A 20,051-nucleotide genomic window follows, 5' to 3' on the forward strand; every position below is an offset into this window, starting at 1 on the left:
TCCTTAATTAATCTTCTTCTTTCAGCTACTCTATTTAGGAGTCGCCTTCATGTATGATCTGTTCACTTACTACAAATTCCTATTTTCATTAATAACTTTTTGTAGAGTACAACATTTTGCTTTTAGTTTGAATCTTTTTCTTTTCCAAAAGTGAATTTAAATAATAATCAGTTCATTAAATTAATTGAAGTATTTTTATACATAAACTAAGCCGCTAACCAAACAAACTGAACAATACTACTAGCTACTAACGTCCAACCTCCAAGGTAGCTTCCATATGGTCTAATTTTGTAAAGAAAATTTTTTTTTTGTTTTTGTGTCAGATTTAGAAAACGACAAAGATAAGCCCAAGAAAATTTAGCCCTCCATTCTGTTTTTCTGATGCAAAAAGTGCAACAGCAACATTTTTATTTCACAATAAAAAAAAGCAATTTTTGAACCAGTGGTCTTGCTTTAATAACAAAATTTACATTGTTTAGTTTCAATAGTCAGAACTAAAATTACAAGCACATGTCACATTTGAAAAAGTGCTTTTCTTTCAGTTACATTTATTTCTTATTCTAATACTGTCCATCCTTTCTTGGCGAATGCTTTCTTGACACATTTTTAAACATTAGTAGAGTAAGACAGGTTCAGTTTAAACCAGTACACTCGCCAAATCATTCGATTTTCTGCTATTTTTAAACAGACTCATGCACTTTTATGAATGTATTTATATTCTCTTTAAATGTATTTTTTGAACCAGTGGTACTCTTTTTTCTTTTTTCTTTTACGTTTTTTCAGAGTCAGAGAAAATGGAGAATGAAGAAGCAAAGTTTGCTGATGAAAGTTCGACCCAGATCATACCGCACAAGCCACCTGCTGAAGAGCAAAAGCAAGATGTAATCTCAGATCAGGACACTGAAAAAACTATAGAGGAAACTGAAACGGAAAAAGAAGCAAAGAAATCAGATGGCATGAGAGAAAAAGGAGAGCTACCAACAAGTTCTGGTCAGACAGGTGCAGAAACACCATCAATGAACTAAATTGCACTTCTTTTTTCTTACATGAAAATATCAGGAATTTTAAATGTGTAGTTGAACTTCTTTACACTGACAGAACTTGGAGTTTCACTGGTCTGGCACACTTAAGATCAAAGTGGCCTGCATATGGCCCATGATGTAAAATGAGTTTGACATCCCTAAAAACATCCAAAGCAGACCAGACTAGTGTAGTTTTTAAACTTTTTACTGTTTGTTTCAGGCTCAGAGCAAGAGACAAATGAGGAAGCACATCCTGACACTAAAACTAGTATTTTTCCTTCCCCTGATGACGTGAGAGAAGAGGACGAGTCTCCCACCACTCCTGCACAGACAGGTATAGAAGAAAAAAACAATAACCTTTTTCCCTCCAGGCACAGAAAGACTACAATTTGGAAAAGACACCATAAAAATAATGAGCAACTTTTTTCTAAAAACAAAAATGATTGAGATGGCGTAGGTGACCTTACATATTTATATATTTAAAGATTCAATAATTTCTTTCATAGGCATGTTAGCAATGCCTTTGTAAGCATTTCAATACAATAAATCAGAGTATTTATATTTAAAAAAGCTTTTGAAAAGCAGCAAAGGTATGCCTAATACAAATAAGCCTGCTGTGCCTCAAAAGCCATCTAAAAAGACAACTGATGTAAATCCACTAGGAGAAGACAAAGTCTCTGAATGTGGTCATTTGAAAGAACACAGTGGGGCTACAGAGTCGAATCTTCAATCATCCCCTGCTTCTGAAAAGCCAGGTTTGAAATTATACCATGTCAGCTAGATTTAGAATAGTCACAGGAATAAACAGTAAGCAAGACAAAGCCAGATGAGCTTTTGAACTTCATCTTTTGAAACATGAGCATATATATTCGTACATGTACATTTTTACTGTCATATGTTTGCTAATTAGTCCTAAATAAAAAATAAGCATAATCACCTCCTTCTTACTTAAAGCAGCCACATATGCATTATTCATTAACTTATAAAAGTTTAAGCTAATTGTTGTAAAGATTCAGACTGTTTAGTTCTGGTGCAAAGGTCAGCATTTTAATATCAGTGTGTGTGGGGACTGACTTGTATTTGAAGTCACCCTCAACTGGCAGTTTAAGGAACTGCAGTTTTTGGCACCTGGTTTCAATTATTTAATACTGGTAGTTTCCTTCTACTAACTGGGGAATGGAAGAAGGAAACTTCTAAAGGGCTTTTCTGCTCTATCTGAGCACTCAAAGCACATTACACATCTTAGCTTATTAACAAATTTACACAAGCACTTTTTAGTCTGCTGTTTCTATGTAATTGCTTTTATCTAATATTCACACACAGAAGCAGCATTTGGTGACAGTTAAAATGAACTTTGTATAAACTTGTAAAAGCTGCATTTTCAGCTCCTTGTCTGGGTGCTGTGTCTTCCCTTCCCCATGTTGGTTCCTGTGGTTCAGTGCGAGGTGCAGATCTGTGGGGGTCTCTCCTTCCCCCTTTCGTCCTCTCTTTTATGCCCTGGCTAGCTGGCCTCCATGGTTCAGGACAGGGGTCCTCCCTGCATCCCTGCGTCTGGCTCTCTGAGGCCCATGCTGCCTGGGTGGGACTGGGATGTGCTCACTGCCTTCATTTTGGGTCTCTGTTGTGTTCCTTAGCAAACTGGTATTCACTGTGGCTTGGTCTTCACTTTTGGTTGTGGCCTTTAAAGGTTTTTGAGTCATGTAGATTCTCACCACTGCTCTCATCACTGTCTTCTTTCATGTAGGTAAAAAAAGCGAAAAAACAAAAAAACTCTCACGTCTATACTGCAGTTTAAAATGAAAAAAATAACCCTATGACTATCAACCTAAGCTTTTGTTTGGTTCTCATTAGCAATGAAAAGTTATGATAGCAAACATGTAAAGGATTACACATTAAAAACAAACACATGTTAGCAATGCCTCTGTACACCACCGCAGTGAATTTCAAATCTAATATATGACTGAAGTGCAGACGTTTGATTTAAATTGAGTGGATTCGATAAAGTATTCTGTTAACTATAAGTATTAATAATTATTCTATCAACTGCCTATTAACTTACAGCCATTTTTATACATAGTGATGCTATTTATAATCACTGATGGATGGTTTAATGTTGCTACAAGTGTATTTTTCTCTTTCCAATTCATTTCTTACAGTTAAGGATAAAGTTAAGAATTTTGAGGAAAAGCAACAAGCAGGTAATCTTTGTTTTTTTCCTCTTACACTAATCAAAAACCACTGAAATAAAATCATCCTCAAATACTTTAAACAGATAAACTTTTAGCAAATGCATTGTTTATTTAATTAACACCTGTGACATTAACACATTTTCATTAATGGCTGTTGCTTTTACTTGAAACTATCATTAATTTTAATTTGTTGGTACGTCACAGCTTTTTTTTTTCTTCAAAGTTATATTAAATAGTAACCAATTTATAACATGAAAACAAGCATTTACATGAATAAAATAAGTTAAAAACCAAACTAATTTTCAGCAGTCCTTGTTAAAAATTTGTTTCTGAATCCCAATCCAGGTTTTTATGTTGTTTAATCTCCAGAAAGAAATTCTTATCTTTGTTTCATTCTTTTGTTTTTCCACTTTAGAAAAAAACAAAGATGGACCTCATGTGGTCACAAGAAAGTCTTCTTTTTTAAACAATAAAGGACAACTGGATAAGAAAGTCAAGAGTGGTCAATTGGAAGAACATACTGAGGCCACACAGTCTGATCTGCAAACACAGATTCCTTCTAAAGGACCAGGTTTGAAAATTAAACTATGCCAGTTAGATTCAGAATAACTTTGCACATGAATTTTTCTGACTCATTTCTGAATGTGCAATAACATAATTCAGTTTAGGGATTATTTGCCAAATGAATGTCTTTTTCTTTTACCTTATTATATTACATTACATTGCCTGAGTTATTACTTGTATATATATATATTTTGATTTTGTGTATTTTTAATAATCTTAAAAGAAATTTTATGTAAATTCTATCATCCAGGTATCATATTTGTTATCAGTTTATGTATTTAACTTGTTAAAATAGTGTTGCATATTGCTCGGGCTTGGAAAAACTACTTTTACTCTCAAAATAAGAATTTACACCAAATTGAGCAACACCAGGTGCTCAGTTGAGTACAGTGCCAGGAAGAATCACTTGAACTCTTACAAATGTTTAGGTGTTGGTGAGCTCACCAGCGCATGTCTACATTTTAAGGTCGTTGATTTGATGATTCCTAAAAATGTTTGTTGACTTTCTGATAGATTTGCTTTGGTATTTTAGCTTAATTGTGGCCTCTATCACTTGCATCATCATCATCATCATCATCTCTTTAAGCCTCATATTGAGAGTTTCAATGAAACGAAACCAAATACAAATTCAAGGCTTAGAATTCCAGAGCTTGTATCTGTGTCATGCAATAGCAAACTGACCTCACCTGGCCATGAAACTGCTTGTCAGTAAGTTTTCCAGGTACTTTGAGCCTCTGAAAAATCAGGGACTTGTGGACCTGGCTGTTATTGGTCAGACTAGTGAAAGACAGTAATCCTCAGATGTTTGGGATAACTATGGCAAATGGGTGGTTTCCTTAATTAATCTTCTTCTTTCAGCTACTCTATTTAGGAGTCGCCTTCATGTATGATCTGTTCACTTACTACAAATTCCTATTTTCATTAATAACTTTTTGTAGAGTACAACATTTTGCTTTTAGTTTGAATCTTTTTCTTTTCCAAAAGTGAATTTAAATAATAATCAGTTCATTAAATTAATTGAAGTATTTTTATACATAAACTAAGCCGCTAACCAAACAAACTGAACAATACTACTAGCTACTAACGTCCAACCTCCAAGGTAGCTTCCATATGGTCTAATTTTGTAAAGAAAATTTTTTTTTTGTTTTTGTGTCAGATTTAGAAAACGACAAAGATAAGCCCAAGAAAATTTAGCCCTCCATTCTGTTTTTCTGATGCAAAAAGTGCAACAGCAACATTTTTATTTCACAATAAAAAAAAGCAATTTTTGAACCAGTGGTCTTGCTTTAATAACAAAATTTACATTGTTTAGTTTCAATAGTCAGAACTAAAATTACAAGCACATGTCACATTTGAAAAAGTGCTTTTCTTTCAGTTACATTTATTTCTTATTCTAATACTGTCCATCCTTTCTTGGCGAATGCTTTCTTGACACATTTTTAAACATTAGTAGAGTAAGACAGGTTCAGTTTAAACCAGTACACTCGCCAAATCATTCCATTTTCTGCTATTTTTAAACAGACTCATGCACTTTTATGAATGTATTTATATTCTCTTTAAATGTATTTTTTGAACCAGTGGTACTCTTTTTTCTTTTTTCTTTTACGTTTTTTCAGAGTCAGAGAAAATGGAGAATGAAGAAGCAAAGTTTGCTGATGAAAGTTCGACCCAGATCATACCGCACAAGCCACCTGCTGAAGAGCAAAAGCAAGATGTAATCTCAGATCAGGACACTGAAAAAACTATAGAGGAAACTGAAACGGAAAAAGAAGCAAAGAAATCAGATGGCATGAGAGAAAAAGGAGAGCTACCAACAAGTTCTGGTCAGACAGGTGCAGAAACACCATCAATGAACTAAATTGCACTTCTTTTTTCTTACATGAAAATATCAGGAATTTTAAATGTGTAGTTGAACTTCTTTACACTGACAGAACTTGGAGTTTCACTGGTCTGGCACACTTAAGATCAAAGTGGCCTGCATATGGCCCATGATGTAAAATGAGTTTGACATCCCTAAAAACATCCAAAGCAGACCAGACTAGTGTAGTTTTTAAACTTTTTACTGTTTGTTTCAGGCTCAGAGCAAGAGACAAATGAGGAAGCACATCCTGACACTAAAACTAGTATTTTTCCTTCCCCTGATGACGTGAGAGAAGAGGACGAGTCTCCCACCACTCCTGCACAGACAGGTATAGAAGAAAAAAACAATAACCTTTTCCCCTCCAGGCACAGAAAGACTACAATTTGGAAAAGACACCATAAAAATAATGAGCAACTTTTTTCTAAAAACAAAAATGATTGAGATGGCGTAGGTGACCTTACATATTTATATATTTAAAGATTCAATAATTTCTTTCATAGGCATGTTAGCAATGCCTTTGTAAGCATTTCAATACAATAAATCAGAGTATTTATATTTAAAAAAGCTTTTGAAAAGCAGCAAAGGTATGCCTAATACAAATAAGCCTGCTGTGCCTCAAAAGCCATCTAAAAAGACAACTGATGTAAATCCACTAGGAGAAGACAAAGTCTCTGAATGTGGTCATTTGAAAGAACACAGTGGGGCTACAGAGTCGAATCTTCAATCATCCCCTGCTTCTGAAAAGCCAGGTTTGAAATTATACCATGTCAGCTAGATTTAGAATAGTCACAGGAATAAACAGTAAGCAAGACAAAGCCAGATGAGCTTTTGAACTTCATCTTTTGAAACATGAGCATATATATTCGTACATGTACATTTTTACTGTCATATGTTTGCTAATTAGTCCTAAATAAAAAATAAGCATAATCACCTCCTTCTTACTTAAAGCAGCCACATATGCATTATTCATTAACTTATAAAAGTTTAAGCTAATTGTTGTAAAGATTCAGACTGTTTAGTTCTGGTGCAAAGGTCAGCATTTTAATATCAGTGTGTGTGGGGACTGACTTGTATTTGAAGTCACCCTCAACTGGCAGTTTAAGGAACTGCAGTTTTTGGCACCTGGTTTCAATTATTTAATACTGGTAGTTTCCTTCTACTAACTGGGGAATGGAAGAAGGAAACTTCTAAAGGGCTTTTCTGCTCTATCTGAGCACTCAAAGCACATTACACATCTTAGCTTATTAACAAATTTACACAAGCACTTTTTAGTCTGCTGTTTCTATGTAAGTGCTTTTATCTAACATTCACACACAGAAGCAGCATTTGGTGACAGTTAAAATGAACTTTGTATAAACTTGTAAAAGCTGCATTTTCAGCTCCTTGTCTGGGTGCTGTGTCTTCCCTTCCCCATGTTGGTTCCTGTGGTTCAGTGCGAGGTGCAGATCTGTGAGGTCTCTCCTTCCCCCTTTCGTCCTCTCTTTTATGCCCTGGCTAGCTGGCCTCCATGGTTCAGGACAGGGGTCCTCCCTGCATCCCTGCGTCTGGCTCTCTGAGGCCCATGCTGCCTGGGTGGGACTGGGATGTGCTCACTGCCTTCATTTTGGGTCTCTGTTGTGTTCCTTAGCAAACTGGTATTCACTGTGGCTTGGTCTTCACTTTTGGTTGTGGCCTTTAAAGGTTTTTGAGTCATGTAGATTCTCACCACTGCTCTCATCACTGTCTTCTTTCATGTAGGTAAAAAAAGCGAAAAAACAAAAAAACTCTCACGTCTATACTGCAGTTTAAAATGAAAAAAATAACCCTATGACTATCAACCTAAGCTTTTGTTTGGTTCTCATTAGCAATGAAAAGTTATGATAGCAAACATGTAAAGGATTACACATTAAAAACAAACACATGTTAGCAATGCCTCTGTACACCACCACAGTGAATTTCAAATCTAATATATGACTGAAGTGCAGACGTTTGATTTAAATTGAGTGGATTCGATAAAGTATTCTGTTAACTATAAGTATTAATAATTATTCTATCAACTGCCTATTAACTTACAGCCATTTTTATACATAGTGATGCTATTTATAATCACTGATGGATGGTTTAATGTTGCTACAAGTGTATTTTTCTCTTTGCAATTCATTTCTTACAGTTAAGGATAAAGTTAAGAATTTTGAGGAAAAGCAACAAGCAGGTAATCTTTGTTTTTTTCCTCTTACACTAATCAAGTATTCCTCAAATACTTTAGACAGATAAGCTTTTAGGAAATGGATTGCTTATTTAATTAACGCCTGTGACATTAACACATTTTCATTAACGACTGTTGCTTTGACTTGCAACCATCATTAATTTTAATTTCTACATAGTGATGCTATTTATAATCATTGATGGATGGTATAATGTTGCTACAAGTGTATTTTTCTCTTTGCCATTCATTCAGGTATTATGTTTGTTGTCATCTTATGTATTCAATCTGTTAAAATAGTTGGCCTGGATATTGCTCGGCCCTGGAAAATTTATGACTCATTGCAGTTAGATTGTAAGTAATAAATGTGTAAAATAACAGGAAAATTTCCGGAAGCTCATTGCCCAGACTGTCCAGTTTTTTGTTGTTGTTTTGTTCTTTTTAACTGTAGTAATAAAAAAAAAAAACCAGACATTTATTTATAGTAGAAAGTTACAAAGCCATTTGTAGCACAACGTAGGCTTTCTTGCCAGAGGTCATTTTTGGGAACAACAACAAATAAAACAACTGACCTATTTCAAGATTTATCATGTCTAATGTTTTTTATGTGCTTCTGAGTATGGCTGATCACGGTAGTATAATAACTTGCACAAAAATGAACAAGCTTAAAAACAAACAAAGAAACAAACAAAAACAGGGCTGTCAGTATTAAGGCTGCAAAATTAATGTCAGCTGTCAGATTTATGCTGAGGTTCTTTCAGGCTTTCTCTGTGAATTCTTGTACTGTTAAACACTTATTTTAAACACTTTCACTTCATTAGAGCAACACCATACAAAGTGAATCAATGCAAGTAACTAATGGGAGGAGCATTTATAGTTAACCTGTAAAATATATCCTGACCTGTAGAGTTTGTCTGTTTATGGTTTAGTGTAGGGAGAGTGTAACACCATTAGATGAAACACTCAAATTTGTATTATGTGTGCTTAGCGTTGTGATGCAAAGTACAAAGTGTGTGGCAGTAGGGCTGTCCTTTATTGTTTGTACTTAACCCTCAGGTATTTCCTCATAATTGCAGTAGAGAAACACTAGCATAGACCCAAGCAATTGGTTATATATTTTACATATAATAATATTTTCTAGTTTTATAACTGGATTAATACACAAGTTAAAAATTGGAAGAGAGCAAAATTTTGTTGACTTTTATTTTGATTATCCATTTTAATGCAGTCTGAGGCTTTCTTGAAAACATTTTTTTTTTTTTTTGGCTGTGACCATTTTGATTAAATGTCTACTTAGTAGGACTAGTTTATTTTAACTGCAAAATATTCTTCCCCTGTTAAAGATTTATTTTTATGACAGGACAGTAGATCAGAGAGGAAAGGAGGGTCAGAGTGCTGAGAGACTGACAAATGTCCCAGGTCAGAATCAAAGCCAGGCCCCTGCAGTAGCTTTTTGGCATATGGGTCACCTGCTCAACAAACTGAGCTATACTGGTGTCTTTGACTACAAGTTATTAACAGACTAGTGCACTTTCATTGCTAATTGTTTTTTCCTCTTTCTACTGTTTTTTTTTTTTTTTTTTCAGACTTGGACGAAAAAAGAGAAAAAAATTAGTGTCTGCTCCTGAAAATGGGCCTCTCCATTTGCTGCAGAGCCGCTTTCAACTTTTGACCCCAGCCAAGGAGGGCATCTAACAATGATGCTGGGGAACATGTGGATGACTCCAACTCAAAAAAGGCTATGGGACAACCTAATGAGGAAAATGTTGGGAAATCATCAGGCTCAGGGGAAGGAAATTAATTGAATGTCATAAATGAGAAAAAATAGTAATCTATCATTCCTGAACAGAAAACTGCAGAAACATGAGGACAAAAAGAAATAGAAGACAATCAGCAAGAAAAGGACGAACACGTTTCTGATCCTATCAGGTGGTAGAGGTGATGAAAGCAAAGAATCCTGCCTCGGGACAAGGCAATAGTAACTGTAACCCTGTAGCAACAGAGCCCGATCCTCAAAAAAAGGCTAAACTAATGAACGTCTTTCTAAAGCTTCTGATGCAGCACGTGCAGTCCTAGTAGCATTGTGTCATTTACATACCATTTTCTCAAAGAACTGTCTTTTCACAAACTTTAGCCTTTCTCTCTCTCAGTTCAGTTGACCTTTCAGACAGACTGAACTTGCAATGCTACATTCACCCCACATACATGTAAAAAGAGCAAAAAATTATTTTACTCATTCAAGTGAGTGCTTCCATTTGCTTATAAGAGATCCCTTTACAGTGATTGAGTGTGTACCCACTAAATGTTATTAGTTTGGTGCTTGATTCAAATCATTCATCCACAGGGTACACGCACATGTAATCCAGGCATAAAACACACAGGTGAGGCAGATAAAGGTGAAACTACAAAGGATAATAGTAAAGTCCACCGTGAGGCGTAGAAGAAGAAAAAACCAGGGCGGAAAAGCCTTAGTGGAGATAAAGGCTTTCAAAAGAAAAGTGAACCTGTTGATTGCAATCCAGAAGGAAACAGATCTCAAAACTGAAATTGTAAGATATTTATAAAGATCTAGTCTACAGTTGAAAAGAGTGTAGAAGTCCTTCAGTCTGAGTCAGAACAAAGGCAAACAATTATTTGCTCAGAGAGGCCAGAAAAACAGACAGATTAACGGTAGGAGACACTGAAAACAAAAGCAGACAATTATATCAGAGACTTTAGATCGGAGGTCACCATTCATTTTATTTTTTCAAAGTAGATAAGATATCAAAGACCTCCTATGAATCAGCAAATACTATTATGCTAACAAAACAGCTTCTAAAAATACCACAGAGTTAGTCATCTTACAGACCACTGCAGAGGGCTGGTCTGAAATTATGCAACAGAAATTATATGAAATAATGTATTCTTGTGTATCTTGGCACTTCTAGTTGGTGAATGTGTTTGTTTGACAACTACATGTAAATATATTCTTTTGTAAATGATGATAAAAAATAATGATGATGATGATACAGTATGTTCAATAGTATTTTAAAAGCTCTAGTTTTATGTATATGTGTTAGGGGGAAATTTCATTCAATTAAAAGATGCACTATCACAATCTTATACAGTACAGTTTTACTGTGACAAGATTAAATTAAATTAATGAAAGAAAAAGGGTATTTGTTATGCATATCTGTAAGAAAATAAAGTCATAATGGCAATTTGTCTGCATCATATCTACGTTTAAAAGGTTCTTTAGAATATTTTTATGCAATTTTTTTAAAACACTTTTGCAATAACAACTGAAATTTCTATTAACTTATGATATAATTGCTATCTTTCATTAATTAATTGTAAATTAAGTTAGAATGGTGTTGTGGCATTTTGGTTTTCTTGTTCTGCTCTTTTTGTATTAACTTTGTTACGTTTCTTTCAGTTTTTCACAAAAAGATACTACAGCAGTATCTGACTTTGATGTAAATGTGCTGTACACACCTACTTGAGTGAAGTAAACTTAAAAAAAAAAAATCCTTCCGTGTTTGTCGAGTTAAGACTGCAGATATATAATCTACCCTCATGTATTGCATCAGTTGATATAAATTGTAAAACTATTGTTCTGTCAATAGGTGGCAGTGTTTATCAGCTGTTACATTAAGCCATCAGCTGATTTTTTCTGAGAAATTATTCTTTTTTAGACTTCAGTATTGAGATGGTTGAAGGACATTTGTTTCTCTAAAGGCAGGAAAACATAAACTGAGAAACATACAACGATGAAATATTGATTTTCAGAAATGTATTTAATGTCATTTTTTAAACATTCAAACATTCAGATGTGTGGTTGAGATCAGGGTAGTGTACCTGTGAAGTGTTGCATAAATGCATTGTGAAGATCTGCATGAATCCAGACTGATGTTGAAAGGATGTCTTTCACAGCTTATCAGTGAAATAGACAGTTTCATCACTCCATGGAAATAAAGGACTGCATAGCTAACGGTGAATTCAGCGAGGAGCAGGTCAGTGACACGAGAAGCATAACCATCAGGCCATCTAAACCGCTCAGTGATGCAAATACATGAAAGGCAGGTTCGACCCACCGCTGGATGACAAGCTGGTGTAGATTTCTAAGGGCACTGCGTGGGCCATGTGAGAAAGTCATTCATGATTAGTTTAACCTCTGAGTCACACAGAAGTCTGTGATCTGCTACCATGTGACCCGTGGGTTCATGGCACAAGCGGAGAATGAACGCTATCATATTTCTACGGCTATAACAAAAAGCAGGGGAATATTAGAGGTTTGAATTATTTGTTGGCGCTGGTCTCTGCCTCTCCGAACGAGTTCAACTGAGATGCTGTGTCGATGGCAGCAGAAACACGGACTCTCGCATCCTACCTTATAATCTTCTAGAGGAGTTGCTTTGTTTTTTTTCACATTAACAGTCTTTGTTTGTAGGAATTGATTCTCAGTATTGATTGTTACAGCAGAAGGGCATTTTAAGGTTTTCCTGTATTTTGAAAAATGGTTTGTCAACCTATTATATTGTACAACTGGCCGAGGCATGCCCTTTATTGTAAGAAGAAGTCGTTCTCTGTGTCACTTCATATAGCGAGATTACGCTGGAGTGTGATAGTGCCTGCATAGACACTGGCCCAATTACACTTTCCCCTTGGATTGTTTATGTCCTTTTGGCCTTGTTGCAGTAAGAGAGAGTGAGAAAAAAAGAAGAATGGGCTACCCTCCAGAACTGCTTTTTATACCAGGTTGATTAGCATGCTGGGTTGTTTAAATTGCCTCCTGGAGGGCTGACGTGAAATCGAACAATATCCTCTGGCTTTAGAGACTAGCCCCAGAGCTTCTCATTTATTTTTATGCAGAGTTAGGACAGAGCCTTGGCACTGCTCCACTGAGGAGGCTGAGCCCAGGGAGGCCAGGCCTGGGTAGATCAGGACAAATCAATTAATATCAGCTCAGTAAAAGTTCTTGGCTCTCTCTCTGGGCCATACTTTACTGTGACACTGCAACCTGGGCGCCACTGTAATGATGTGGCTAAATTGTTAAGTGAAGCTGAGACATAATAATGAAATAATATCCTGTTCTTGCCTATCTCTATAAAAGGCCTCTGTTAAGGCTTGATTTGTCTTCAGACCCTCCGCTGTTCCAGCATTAATACCAAAGCCAAAGCATTGTTTTTCACTGTTATTATTATACTTCATCATACAGGCTTTTCCTCTTGGGTGAGGATGTTTATGACTATACTTGGCAGAATTCAGCCTCTATGCTTTACTAACATTTGGTCATCATGTAAAATTCAAGCGTGCCCAAGGCAAAAGGATTATTATACCCACGGTAGTAAGCACACAGTGGAAACACTCATTAATATCCTACTTACATACCTATAAGGGCTACAAATGGGATAGATAAAATAAGTGCAAGGTAGAAGAATGAAACTTGTTTGGTTGTCCTCCCTGAACCAAAAATGATCTCAGTAGTAAGGAATAATTCCCATAGCTTTATCTTGGTGTCTCTTAATGAATGAGGCCTTGCTGTGTGATTGGGTGTGGGTGTGTGTGTGGGGGGGGGGGGATTGGACATACAGATCATAGAGATTTGTGAAGGTTTAACGTTGTCATTATGCTGCTAATAAAGAATTTAATTTAACAGTGCTATCTACTGTTTGCTTTTCTCTGAACAGCACAAACAGATTATTGATGTATTACTGTTGACTTTAATAATCAAAATAAATTGCTGTTAGACCTGCAGGGTCAGTGAAGGTGTGCATGGTAGCAGCGTCACGGTGGATTCCTTCACACATCTGTTACACTTAAAAATAAGAAAAAAAATTCTTAGAGCAAGTCCTTATGGTCTGGCTAGACTTTGAAGCATTTTTTGTACATGCACACTTTCACTGTCATAGATCTTCCCAATTATTTGCCTTCTGATGCATCCATCCATCTGTTTTCTTCTTTGCTTATCCAGTTCAGGGGTGTGGGAAGCTGGAACCGAGTTCCAAATCTATAGTGAAATCAGATAGTATTTTCTTCAATGCTTTTTTTATGGTTCCTTTGGATAATTTGCTTTAGAAACATGTCTCATTTATATGGTATGAAGAGTATGTCTTTTGTCAACCATTTCAAAGCATTAATTTAAATAGCAGTTTTGGTTTGGGTGAAGAAATCACAAACTGCATGTGACAGTTTGACTGAACCATCGTGACTTTTCATCTGTTACACAGGTACCCAAAAATTAGACCTAAATGAAGATCAAAATATTAGCACACACACAAAAACTGGAGCACAGACTTCCTGGATGGTCTGTTTGTGTAGTTATCACACAGCAGGTCTTATTACTTGCAAGAAAATTACATTAAAAATGCTCCAACGACACAAACAAGGTCAAAGGGTGAGTTGTGGCAGACAGCTGGAAGCAAAGTTAGCACCTACCTGTCACATAAAGCAGGAAAACATAAAATAATGCATAACTTCAAGCCTTATTAAAATGTAAAACTATAGCTACAAAGGACAGTAGCTTTTGGATAGGTCAGTATTTTAGCATCAGCGTTTATGAGGACTGGCTTGTTCTGAAGTCACCATCAAGTGGTAGATTAAAGAAATCGGCACACACTGATTTGATTTAGTATAAACTTTCAGCTGCACTTCTATACTATTGTTTAAAAGTTCCTTAAAAAACATATTACCACCAGCCTAAGCTTCGCGTTTGGTCCTGATCACCAGATGAATATTTATAGTGGTGAAGATGGGAAACATGAGGCGTTCAAAACAAAGGCGTGTTAGCATTGTCGTTGTGAGCATGTAAGCATTTCAAAGTGACAAATGCGCTGCAAAGCATTAACAGCCCTTGAAAGAGAAAAATAAAATTGATGACTATCACATTTGCACTTTGATTTACATGCTGTACGCATCAGATTTCACACAGTTTCAAACAATCACCACTGTTTGTCAAACATAAGGTCCATCCAAGCTTACTTTGCAAAGCAAAAACCATTTTTCAAACTCTCCAGCAGCCATTGCTAATTAACTGAGGAGGGAAACAGCATTAGAAATACATTAGAAATGTATAAATGCATGAATTCAGCACCATGGACAGACAGTTTCTGAGAAGCAGCAAAGGGAATCGCTTTAATTTTGTTTCTCAACAGCAGAGGTGCTAAGCTCCAGTTCTTTATTTGAACAAGCTGCCTGTCAGAGTGCCACGCTGACGTATCTTTGCTTGTGCACTTGCAAAACCTGACACAATTCTCTCGTGGCAAAATGGAAAACACTTGCAGCACAATGCCTGCTTCATATCGTCTGATGGGAAGATTAAAGCCAAGCCAAACAAAATTCGCTGTCTTCGGCTCGGAGTCGGTCGATGGCGAGACCACCAGAGGGGAACGACTCACTTAACTGCATATGTCATCAGATCACATTATCATTGATCTTTGTTTCCCAATCTCGTCCTCTGTTTGTCTTTACCTTCTCCAGTCTGCCCTGTGTGTTTTCCGTAACATTTCCCATGGCTCAGTGGTGCCTCTTGTCTCAGTGTGTGCGATAGTGTGATAAGAAACTGCAATGACTTCACCAGAAGAACATCCGGATTGAAGTGTGTAGAGAGTCATATACTGTACTCTTGCTGATAACCTCTCTTATTAGAAATAATGTGCTAGGGGCTATAGCGCTGGGTAAGCACTGCTAGTCTGATGTTGTACTTTTCTACTTTAATACTGTTTTAGCTTTCATTACATACCCTGCTGTTTGCTACAATACCAGAGCCCCTCTAATGAAGTCCTCACATAAAGGAGCATCGTTCGGAGCAATCATTCAACAAATTCAGTGCTACAGTAAACAAAAATGTAACAGATGCTTTGACTGTAGCATCATGTGAAGTAAAGCTGTAGGTCTGATCTATCAGTTAACTTCAAACAAAGGACAGCGAAAGCAAATAATGAAATAAATATTTTGCCTGTTTGCCCTTTGCCTTTAATACACCACCGGTTCTCCATGATGCACTTTGCTTTAAAATTACTTGGCAGGTAAGTTGTTCCAAGAACTTGCCTCAGTTCTCCTGTGGATTCAGGCTGTCTCGCTTGCTTTTCTCTCTTCGTGTAATCCCAGACTGACTTAATGAAGCTGAGATCAGGCCTCTGCGGAATCCATACTATTTGATGCTGAACTCCTTGTCCTTTATATCACTGATAATAGATATTTATGACTCTCTCTGTGTATTTTTCATGCTACAAGGGTGAATTTAGGGCCAAAAAACGTCTCCCATGCTGTATTACATGATGGATAAGAATCTAAACATCTAAAGGTCTTGAAAATCAAGATTTTTACAGTACAGCAGATAAAAAGCTAAAGAGATGACTGGCATATAAACCCTGTATTGGGCAATTGATTTTTTTTCTTTCTCCCTCACAGAAAAAAGGAGCTTTACTGAAAAACCCAGCTCTGATTCAAATTGCTGTCATTATGAATGCTAAAGGCAATCATCAATGATACGCCTTTCAGTCAAAATCCGTGTATATGTCAAGTCAAAACTGATTTTAAACTTAAAAAAAAATTGAAAACAGTAAATTAATCATAAGCTTCTTTTGGTTAAAAGAATTTTGGGAACAATTGCGGCCATTTAAGTTTTTGAAATTAGTTGTTACGAAAACAAGATGTACAACACTCTTCCTGTCTCTGCTGTGGTCGCCAGGGAATCTGAATATCTCCAAATGCTCTCCATATGTCTGGCAACTTCAGTGATCCCTTTTATTTTGGTGTGCCAGGGTAGATGAGTTACATTCTCATCCGATGTGTAGCAAAGATGTTTTACTCAAGCAAATTACTGCACTAAAAATTCCAGGAAAAACCGAACAAAGAGGTAGATCTACGACTGTAGCGTGTCTAAATTTGGATTAGAAGAAGCTTGCCACTCGTTCAATCATTACCGCCAGCAGAGGAGCTTTAAAGTAAGCTATAATGATGCATAGGTGTGCAGAACAAAAAAAAAAAAAACAACCTCCTGTTGTTGAAAATCACTCTCTGATACAGGGTGTTGCTGTATGTGAAAGTGAGCGCTACATGTTATAATTGTTTATTTGTCTCTGTTCAGCTTGATGGCAGCGTGTCACGTCTATTTCCTGGATCTGTCTGTGAGGGAGTGATTCATGTGGACAGCAGCACAGATTGCGCTGGTGGCTGGTGATTACTCAAAATAGCTCTGCCACATTGTGCAAGTTCCCGTAGGCGTGCACGCGTAGAAGAGCGCTTGCATGAATGCCCTTAAATGTTTGTCCCCGTGTCTGTGCGCTAACAAAAAATGTCTGCTTGTATGTGTACATTCCTACCTTCATGTGCATACAGTCTGGGATCTGGCGAGTTTCTCTCCACCCACCCATGGTGGGCCTCTCTCAGCCAGATGGATGGTCTCAGCCAGTGTCAGCGAGGTGACAGCTGGCTGGCCTGGCCTCTCCTGGCCAAGGATCTGGATTCTATCCTCTGACAGCTCCTGATGGGTGACACGTCCCCCCCCCCCCCCCCCCCCCCCCCCCCCCCACACACACACACACACACACACACCCCAAACCCACCCATGTGCTTGCTTCATGGAAACTCACGGTTTACTGGAGAAATCGGTGACGTCTCGCAGCATGCTTTAATGAAATGTAAATGATATGAGCCACACCCCGGTGAGACGACGCCTGAACTCTTAAGTGCTCTTAAGGAAGTAGCCACCCTACTGATGATTGACTAATTAGGGCTTTTTCAGCGGCAGTAAAACAAGTTTTACACAGGAAAAGAGTAATAGCTGTTCCACTCCAAACTGAAGTTAAGACAACAGGTCAGACTTCAGACTGCAAAGCAATAAGAACTTATGTACCGTGTCAAAAACCTCATTAGGTAAGCTGCGCACATCATCGCAAAATCTCATGAAAGTCATAATTTAGACTAATCCAGTGCTACTCTTTTTACTTCACACAACACCCGGCTCTCCCTCCTGCCTCTTCTGTTCTCTCACTCTCAGCCTTAAGTGGCCTCAGTATCACAGTCCTCTCGTTTGAGAGGCTGGCAGTGTAAGCTGCAACGACCGGAGGAGTGCTGCTGTAACCGGGGAGGGTGTGCAGGATCTTTATAATGTGAGTGTGTGTGTCTGTGTGTGAGTCATTACATTCAGCTTCCATTCGGCAGGCTGCAGGCTTCAGCAGGACAGAGATGGCTACGCTAAACCAAGCCTGTGTTAATGAGACAGCTCTGCAGGGATGAGAAGAACACACACAGAGCAAGTTTGAAGACGTCTTCTGGCCTCCCAAAGGTAATTCCCTTAAATGAAAAGCAGACTGCATGCGAGTCATTGTTGCACCGAGGGGGTGAGGATGAATGGTGACAGGGTTGTATTTCAACACACCTCCCCACGGTCTTATGTCGGGCCTGAGATGAGTGGAGGCAGAGGTACCTTGTTCAGACACACCCTGCCGATGCTCTCCTTACCCAATTATCCTTGACTAGAATGACTTGTGTAACACTGGCTGTGTCACGCAGCTTTAGAATGGATTCTTTATCCTATCAAGGCCTTTTCATTTTTCAGATTAGGAGGCGCTCTTGCTTCCAACCAAGGACGCCAACAGGACTGAAGTACTCCACATCTGGGAGACATTAGGAACACATGGAAGAGGCTCATTTAAGGCTCTTGTTAGCTCACCTGGTGCTTTAAGTAGGACCATTAATATTGAGCTACTTAAAATATGAACAACCCTCTCTTCTCATGTCTGTTCGATGAGAAATTCTCAGTGTCCCTCAGTGTGCACCAGCATGTCCATTCCAGGCTTGCATCTCACTATCAAAGTGGCTCAAGCTGTGATTTGGAGCTAATGGGCTTTCCAGATGTTCTCCCTTGTATTTCATTGAATCCAACACCTCTACAGGCCACTGTCCAGCCATAAATCACAGGGTGCATGCTGCATGAGAAGAATGAGAGGATGTGGCTTGATGCATAAGTTACATGCTCGATTCATGAGCTCATTGCGAATATCTTCAGAACCCGAGCAGAACAATTAGCTGTTACCTTAACCCCAGAGGCCACAAAGTCTCTTAAAGGGCTTTGCTATCCCCTTTATAAGCTCTGAAGGCCCAGCTCAAAGCCGCAGGGACAGCAGAGCTTTATATGAATGATTTGGTTTTATGTGGTATTCTTGGATGACAGTCCACCACGAGTCACTGTTCAGTGTTAGCAACAATTCACGGCTTTATTTGGTTCTGCGAGGGAGCTTCAGGTCCAAGTGTCTCCGATTGGTTGGGTTGAACAGATGTCTGATAAAATGTTCTTCTCCCATCTATCCAGTGTAAATGTGCGGTGGTGGTTGTTATTAATCTCTGTAAAGCATCAGGCAATGTTTTCATTCCAACCGCTGAGCCAGAGCGAGGTTCCAGCAAGAATTACATCCATATCAATATTCAAAATGCTGGCTGAATTGAGCATTTAATCGCAAACACTCATGCATCCATTGTCCAGGTAATTAAATTATCTAATGGGCTATTTTTTTGTCCTCCGTAGCCAACATTATCCAATGAGAATCTCAACCCTGAGCTACGCTGAGGTTTTATTGCACAGACCCCTCGCTGATCCGAACTTTTCTGAATCCATACACAGAACAAATCACACAAATCTATGATGGTTATATTTCACTCCGAGTTTTCTCTCCAAGTGAGATTTGGTTACTGAGGCCTTTGGGAAATCATGCCATTTTAAATCTTTCTCCTTCCTGAAAGAATGTCACCTCCAACCCACTTTTTAAGCTTTTATAAATGACCACTGGCACGTCTAAAGTCTTTTAATATGCAATCCATCTGTTTTTTGCCTCATATACGGGAAATGAGCCGATCCATAATCTGTACCTGCGCTGGCGAGGTCATCCGACGCGGTGACGAGAATGACTGATCTGGTGTTAAGGTTTATCTTTCTATGAGATTTTCGCTTGGCTTTGATAGCCGAGAGGAATGATTCAATCAATGGAAAAAAAAGGTGGGGGAGGAAAGAGATGTTTGTTTCCACTGATCCACTTCTCACATGGTATTAGACATTTCCCAAATAGCTCCCCACCCATCATATGTAATGGTGTGTGAATGTCAAGTCTTGTTTAACTGAGTGAGCATTTTCACACGTATGTTTTAACCTCTGTACGGTAAAAGAACCTCTAAATCATATTGGGGTTTTTTTATTATCAACTCTTATTAATAACAATTCTGTATATAAATTTCTTTTTGGCAAAACCTGCGAT

General features: G+C 37.8%; 1 protein-coding gene across 5 annotated transcripts in view; it reads left to right on the forward strand.

The window, feature by feature from the left end:
- Positions 1 to 11,300, forward strand: part of LOC146651049 (uncharacterized) — a 31,613-nt gene extending 20,313 nt beyond the window's left edge. For 2 of the 5 annotated variants that reach the window (XM_085384701.1, XM_085384705.1), the window contains 8 exons: positions 784 to 999; positions 1,243 to 1,356; positions 3,179 to 3,220; positions 3,627 to 3,782; positions 5,392 to 5,607; positions 5,851 to 5,964; positions 7,786 to 7,827; positions 9,405 to 11,300. In XM_085384701.1, coding sequence (XP_085240827.1) covers positions 784 to 999; positions 1,243 to 1,356; positions 3,179 to 3,220; positions 3,627 to 3,782; positions 5,392 to 5,607; positions 5,851 to 5,964; positions 7,786 to 7,827; positions 9,405 to 9,433 — 929 coding nt within the window. In that variant the 3' untranslated portion in view covers positions 9,434 to 11,300. The remainder of the gene's footprint in view (positions 1 to 783; positions 1,000 to 1,242; positions 1,357 to 3,178; positions 3,221 to 3,626; positions 3,783 to 5,391; positions 5,608 to 5,850; positions 5,965 to 7,785; positions 7,828 to 9,404) is intronic. The other 3 variants (XM_085384703.1, XM_085384702.1, XM_085384704.1) reach the window with 3 other exon arrangements.
- The last annotated feature ends 8,751 nt before the right edge of the window (positions 11,301 to 20,051 follow it).

Source organism: Rhamphochromis longiceps, linkage group LG16, assembly GCF_057381845.1.
Source record: "Rhamphochromis longiceps isolate RC_006_pf linkage group LG16, R_longiceps_female_GT1.1, whole genome shotgun sequence".
NCBI lineage: Eukaryota > Metazoa > Chordata > Actinopteri > Cichliformes > Cichlidae > Rhamphochromis > Rhamphochromis longiceps.